The sequence below is a fragment of the Apteryx mantelli genome, unplaced genomic scaffold (genome assembly GCF_036417845.1).
Source record: "Apteryx mantelli isolate bAptMan1 unplaced genomic scaffold, bAptMan1.hap1 HAP1_SCAFFOLD_278, whole genome shotgun sequence".
NCBI classification, from domain to species: Eukaryota; Metazoa; Chordata; class Aves; order Apterygiformes; family Apterygidae; genus Apteryx; species Apteryx mantelli.
In genome coordinates this window covers 1-6008 of record NW_027118630.1, presented here as the reverse complement: position 1 = coordinate 6008, position 6008 = coordinate 1, and the positions used below count along the sequence as shown (strand labels likewise).

Below are 6008 nucleotides of genomic sequence, written 5' to 3'. Positions count from 1 at the left end.
GTTGTCACCGTCACCGTCACCGTCACCGTCGCCGCTTTACTTCAGGGCCCCGGCAGCAGGGTGACGAGGAGCCGCAGGGCCCCCAGGCCCAGGGCACCCGCCAGCGCCGCCCGGGCCCCCAGCGCCGCCCAGGGGCCCAGCCCCAGCGCCTGCCCCGCCCACCTGCGGGGCGAGGGGGCGGGGCGTCAGCCGGCACCGCCCCCCTCCGTGCCGGACATGCCCCGCCCCCTAGGACACGCCCCCCTTTCCTTCCCCCCCCCCCCTCCCCATTCCAGGCTGCGGCAGCTCTAAGGGCTTCCCCCCCTTCTGGAGGGGAAGGGGTAGAGGCCACGCCCCCTCCCGCTGGCCACGCCCCCATTGGAACCACAGCCCGTCATAAGCCACGCCCCTCCTGCTGGCCACGCCCCCCATTGGAACCCCAGCCCGTCATAAGCCACGCCCCCTCCTGCTGGCCACGCCCCCCATTGGAACCCTCAGCCCCAGCCATAAGCCACGCCCCCCTCCTGCCACAGGCCACGCCCCCATCAGAACCCCCGGGCACAAGCCCCACCCCCCTCACAGAACCCCATTTAACCCCTGCTCTAAGCACCAAGCCCCACCCCCAAGAGGCCCCGCCCCCTCGCCAAGCTCCTCCCCCAGCCACAAGCCCCGCCTCCCCCCAATGCCCCAACCACCTCCCACCCCCTCCCCAGGGCCCAGCCGCCACAAGCCCCACCACCACGAGGCCCCGCCCCTCACAGAAGCCCCACCCCCCAGAAGCCCCACACCCTCCCTCTAGGCCCCCCTCCCCCTAGGCCTGCCTCTCAAGCCACGCCCCCTCCTCAAGCCCCTCCCCTAGCAGCTAGCCCCACCCCCTCCCCAGGGCCCAGCCACCACCCCAAGCCCCACTGGCCTGAGGCTCCGCCCCCTCGCATAAGCCCCGCCCCAGGAAACCCCACCCCCTCACACAAGCCCCACCCTCCAGATGCCCTATCCACCTCCCCCCCCTTCCCCAGGGCCCAGCCACCACCCCAAGCCCCACTGCCCCAAGGCCCTGCCCCCTCGCAGAAGCCCCGCCCCTCTCATAAGCCCCGCCCCTCTCAAAAGCCCCGCCCCCTGCCACAAGCCCCACCCCCCCGATGCCCCATCCACCTCCCCCCCCCCCAGGGCCAAGCCACCACCACAAGCCCCACCACCCCGAGGCCCTGCCCCCTCGCAGAAGCCCCGCCCCTCTCATAAGCCCCGCCCGTCAAATAAGCCCCACCCTATGCCACAAGCCCCACCTCCCCCAGCTGCCCCAACCACTTCCCACCCCCTCCCCAGGGCCCAGCCGCCACCCCAAGCCCCACCGCCCCGAGGCCCTGCCCCCTCGCGGAAGCCCCGCCCCCGAGGAAGCCCCGCCCCCTCCCGGAAGCCCCGCCCCCCTCCCGGAAGCAGCAGGGCTCACTCGAGCAGGAAGGCCTTGTAGACGCTGAGGGCCAGCAGCAGCCCCAGGGGCAGGCGGAGCCGCGGCGGCAGGTCGTGGCGGGACGAGAGCCAGACCAGGGCGGCCGCCGCCACGTGCTGCGCCTGGGGGGGGACGGGGGGGTGACGACACTGCCCCGGGGGGGGAATAACTGCCCCGGGGGGTGAAATAACTGCCCCACGTGCTGCGCCTGGGGGGGGGGGGGGACACGGGGGGGACACGGGGGGGTGACGACACTGCCCCGCGGGGGGGGGGGAAATAACTGCCCCGCGGGGGGGGGGACAACACCGTCACGGGGGGGGGGGGAAATAACTGCCCGGGGGGGGGGGGTGACAGCGGCAACCGAGGGGGCAGGATGGGGCAGTGGCGGGGCGGCGACGGGGCCGTTATTTGGGGGTGGTTTGGGGGGGTGTCGGGGCGTTTGGGGGGGGGATTTGGGGCGTTTTGGGGGGATCTGGGGGCTCCCCAGGCTGACGTGGCCTGGGGGGGGTTCAGGGCGGGTTTGGGGGCGATTCGGGGCAGTTGGGGGGTGATTTGGGGCAGTTGGGAGGTGGTTTGGGGCAGTTTTTGGGGGGATGTGGGGGGATTCGGGGAGATTCAGGGCTCCCCAGGTCGATGTGGCCGGGGGGGGCAGTTTGGGGCAGTTTTGGGGGGATTCAGGGCAGTTTTGGGGTGCTTTGGGGTGATTTGGGGGCTTCAGGGCTCACCAGGCCAATGTGGCCGGGGGGGCAGTTTGGGGCAGTTTTGGCACGATTTGGGGGGGTTCAGGGTGGGTTTTGGGGCAATTCGGGGTGGTTTGGGGGTGATTTGGGGCTGGTTTGGGGGCAGTTTGGGGGGATTTGGGGCAGTTTGGGGCGAGTTGGGGCGATTCGGGGCTCCCCAGGCTGATGTGGCTGGGGGGCGGGTGGTTCAGGGCTGATTTTGGGGCGATCCGGGGCAGTTTGGGGGTAATTTGGGGGGATTTGGGGCAATTCGGGGCCAGTTTTGGGGCAGTTCAGGGGGATTCGAGGTGGTTTTGGGGCAATTTGGGGGGATTTGGGGGATTTGGGGGGGGTTGGGGCCAGTTTTGGGGCAGTTTGGGGGATTCGGGGCAGTTTTGGGGCGATTTGGGGTAGTTCAGGGGGGTTTGGGGGTGATTTGGGGCAGTTTTGGGGCGATTCAGGGCAGGTTTGGGGGCGATTCGGGGCTCCCCAGGCTGATGTGGGCCGGGGGGTGGTTCAGGGGTGGTTTTGGGGTGATTCGGGGGGATTTGGGGCCAGTTTTGGGGCAGTTCGGGGGGATTCAGGGCGTTTTGGGGGGGTTTGGGGGCAGTTCAGGGGGATTTGGGGCAGTTTTGGGGCGATTCGGGGGGATTTGGGGGGTTTTGGGGCGATTCGGGGGGATTTGGGGGGATTCGGGGGGATTTGGGGGGTTTTGGGGCAGTTCAGGGGGATTCGGGGTGGTTTTGGGGCGATTCGGGGGGATTCGGGGGGTTTTGGGGCAGTTCAGGGGGATTCGGGGCGGTTTTGGGGCGATTCGGGGGGATTCGGGGGGTTTTGGGGCGATTCGGGGGGATTTGGGGCGGTTGTGGGGCAGTTCAGGGGGATTCGGGGCGGTTTTGGGGCGATTCGGGGGGATTTGGGGGGTTTTGGGGCAGTTCAGGGGGATTCGGGGCGGTTTTGGGGCGATTCGGGGGGATTTGGGGGGTTTTGGGGCAGTTCAGGGGGATTCGGGGCGGTTTTGGGGCGATTTGGGGGATTTGGGGCGGTTTTGGGGCAATTTGAGCCAGTTCAGGGGGGGTTTGGGGGTGATTTGGGGGGTTTTGGGGCGATTCAGGGCAGTTTTGGGGTGGTTTCGGGGGGATTTGGGGGGGTTTCGGGGCGCTTCGGGGGGATTTGGGGGGGTTTGGGGCCAGTTTTGGGGCAGTTCAGGGGGATTCGGGGCAGTTTTGGGGCGATTTGGGCCAGTTCAGGGGGGTTTGGGGGTGATTTGGGGGGTTTTGGGGCGATTCAGGGCGGTTTTGGGGTGGTTTCGGGGGGATTTGGGGCGGTTGTGGGGCGATTTGAGCCAGTTCAGGGGGTTTGGGGGTGATTTGGGGGGTTTTGGGGCGATTCAGGGCGGTTTTGGGGCGATTCGGGGGGATTCGGGGCGGGGTTTTGGGGCAGTTCAGGGGGATTCGGGGCGGTTTTGGGGCGATTCGGGGGATTTGGGGGGTTTTGGGGCAATTTGAGCCAGTTCAGGGGGGTTTGGGGGTGATTTGGGGGGTTTTGGGGCGATTCAGGGCAGTTTTGGGGCGATTCGGGGGGATTCGGGGGGGTTTCGGGGCGCTTCGGGACCCACCAGGCTGATGTTGGAGTCGAGCCCCATCTGCAGGTAGCGCCAGTCGAACTCGATGCCCCGGGCGCCCACCCAGAGCGGCACGCACCTGCGGGCCCAGGCGTCCGGGGGCTGTGACCCCCTGTCCCTCTGTGTCCCCCCACGTCCCCCCACGTCCCCCCACGTCCCCCTGCGTCCCCCTGCGTCCCCCCACGTCCCCCCACGTCCCTCCACGTCCCCCCACGTCCCCCCACGTCCCCCATGTCCCCCATGTCTCTCCATGTCCCCCCATGTCCCTCCATGTCCTCCATGTCCCCCCATGTCCCCCCATGTCCCCCCATGTCCCCCCATGTCCCTCCATGTCCCCCCATGTCCCCCATGTCCCTCCATGTCCCCCCATGTCCCTCCATGTCCCCCCATGTCCCCCCATGTCCCCCCATGTCCCTCCATGTCCCCCCATGTCCCCCATGTCCCTCCATGTCCCTCCATGTCCCCCCATGTCCCTCCATGTCCCCCCATGTCCCCCCATGTCCCTCCATGTCCCCCCATGTCCCTCCATGTCCCCCCACATCCCTCCACGTCCCCCACGTCCCCCATGTCCCTCCATGTCCCCCCATGTCCTTCCGTGTCCCCCCATGTCCCCCCATGTCCCCCCATGTCCCCCATGTCCCTCCATGTCCCTCCATGTCCTTCCGTGTCCCCCATGTCCCCCCATGTCCCTCCATGTCCCCCATGTCCCCCCATGTCCCCCCATGTCCCCCCATGTCCCCCCATGTCCATGTCCCCCATGTCCCTCCACGTCCCTCCACGTCCCCCCCATGTCCCTCCATGTCCCCCCCCGTGTCCCCCCCCGTGTCCCCACCTGGACGTCAGCAGCTCGGCCGTGGCCCAGCCCATGGCGGCCACCATGATCTTGTACTCGCCCTTCCCCGCGTTGCGGCCCAGCGCCAGCTGCAGCCCCGCCAGGTCGGCCAGGTCCACCGTGGCCTTCATGAACTCCTGCCACCGTCACCGACGGCGTCACCGTCACCGACAACGTCACCGACAACGTCACCGCCGCTGCCAACAGCCCCAGCACCACCACCAACACCCGCAGCCCCAGCAACGTCCCCCCCAGGTCCACCGTGGCCTTCATGAACTCCTGCCACCGTCACCGACGGCGTCACCGTCACCAACGACATCACCGTCACCGACAACAGCCCCAACACCACCACCAACACCCGCAGCCCCACCAACGTCCCCAGCAACCTCCCCCCAGGTCCACCGTGGCCTTCATGAACTCCTGCCACCGTCACCGACGGCGTCACCGTCACCAACGACATCACCGTCACCGACAACAGCCCCAACACCACCACCAACACCCGCAGCCCCACCAACGTCCCCAGCAACCTCCCCCCAGGTCCACCGTGGCCTTCATGAACTCCTGCCACCGTCACCGACGGCGTCACCGTCACCAACGACATCACCGTCACCGACAACAGCCCCAGCACCACCACCAACACCCGCAGCCCCACCAACGTCCCCCCAAGGTCACTGTGGCCTTCATGAACTCCTGCCACCGTCGCCGACAACGTCACCGACGACGTCACCCGCCACCAACAACAGCCCCAGCACCACCACCACCACCCGCAGCCCCACCAACGTCCCCAGCAACGTCCCCCCCAGGTCCACCGTGGCCTTCATGAACTCCTGTCACCCTCACCAACAGCGTCACCAACGTCACCGTCACCACCCACAGCCAACGACACCAACGACAGCCCCAACAACACCCCCAGCCCCAGCAATGTCCCCCCAGGTCCACCGTGGCCTTCATGAACTCCTGCCACCGTCACCAACAGCGTCACCGTCACCGACAACAGCCCCAACAACACCCCCAGCCCCAGCAACGTCCCCCAGGGCCACCGTGGCCTTCATGAACTCCTGTCACCGTCACCGACGGCATCACCGTCACCAACAACAACCCCAACAACACCCTCACCACTGCCAACATCCCCCCAGGTCTACCATGGCCTTCATGAACTCCTGCCACCATCACCAATGATGTCACCGTCACCACCCACAACCCCAGCAACCTCCCCCCAGGTCCACGGTGGCCTTCACGAGCCCCCGTCACCGTCACCAGCAACGTCGCTGTCCCCAAGGCCACCAGCGTCCCCACCAACGCCACCGTCCCCGGCACCGCAAACGCCCCCGTTGTCACCCAGCGCCAAAGCCAACGTCACCGAGACGCCAACGTCCTCGTCCCCAACACCGTCTCCGCCCCGTTCCA

The 6008-nt window shown here is 68.0% G+C and overlaps 1 protein-coding gene across 1 annotated transcript; it reads right to left on the bottom strand.

Annotated features, from left to right (window-relative positions):
- Positions 1 to 10: 10 nt before the first annotated feature.
- TMEM147 (transmembrane protein 147) lies at positions 11 to 4812 on the bottom strand. The gene is made up of 4 exons (XM_067317160.1): positions 4602 to 4812; positions 3764 to 3848; positions 1427 to 1548; positions 11 to 162 (listed from the first exon to the last, which is right to left on the bottom strand). The coding sequence occupies exons 1-4, from the start codon at positions 4730 to 4732 to the stop codon at positions 42 to 44; spliced, it is 459 nt and encodes a 152-aa protein (XP_067173261.1). The 5' UTR covers positions 4733 to 4812; the 3' UTR covers positions 11 to 41.
- Between the last annotated feature and the right edge of the window lie 1196 nt (positions 4813 to 6008).

Excerpts from the sequence above, each read along its gene's own strand:
- TMEM147 (XM_067317160.1), bottom strand. The coding sequence starts at position 4,732 with ATGAAGGCCACGGTGGACCTGGCCGACCTGGCGGGGCTGCAGCTGGCG. Across the intron at positions 3,849-4,601 it reads GCCGAGCTGCTGACGTCCAG|GTGCGTGCCGCTCTGGGTGG; the intron begins GTGGGGACACGG and ends CTGGGCCCGCAG. Across the intron at positions 163-1,426 it reads TACAAGGCCTTCCTGCTCGA|GTGGGCGGGGCAGGCGCTGG; the intron begins GTGAGCCCTGCT and ends CTCGCCCCGCAG.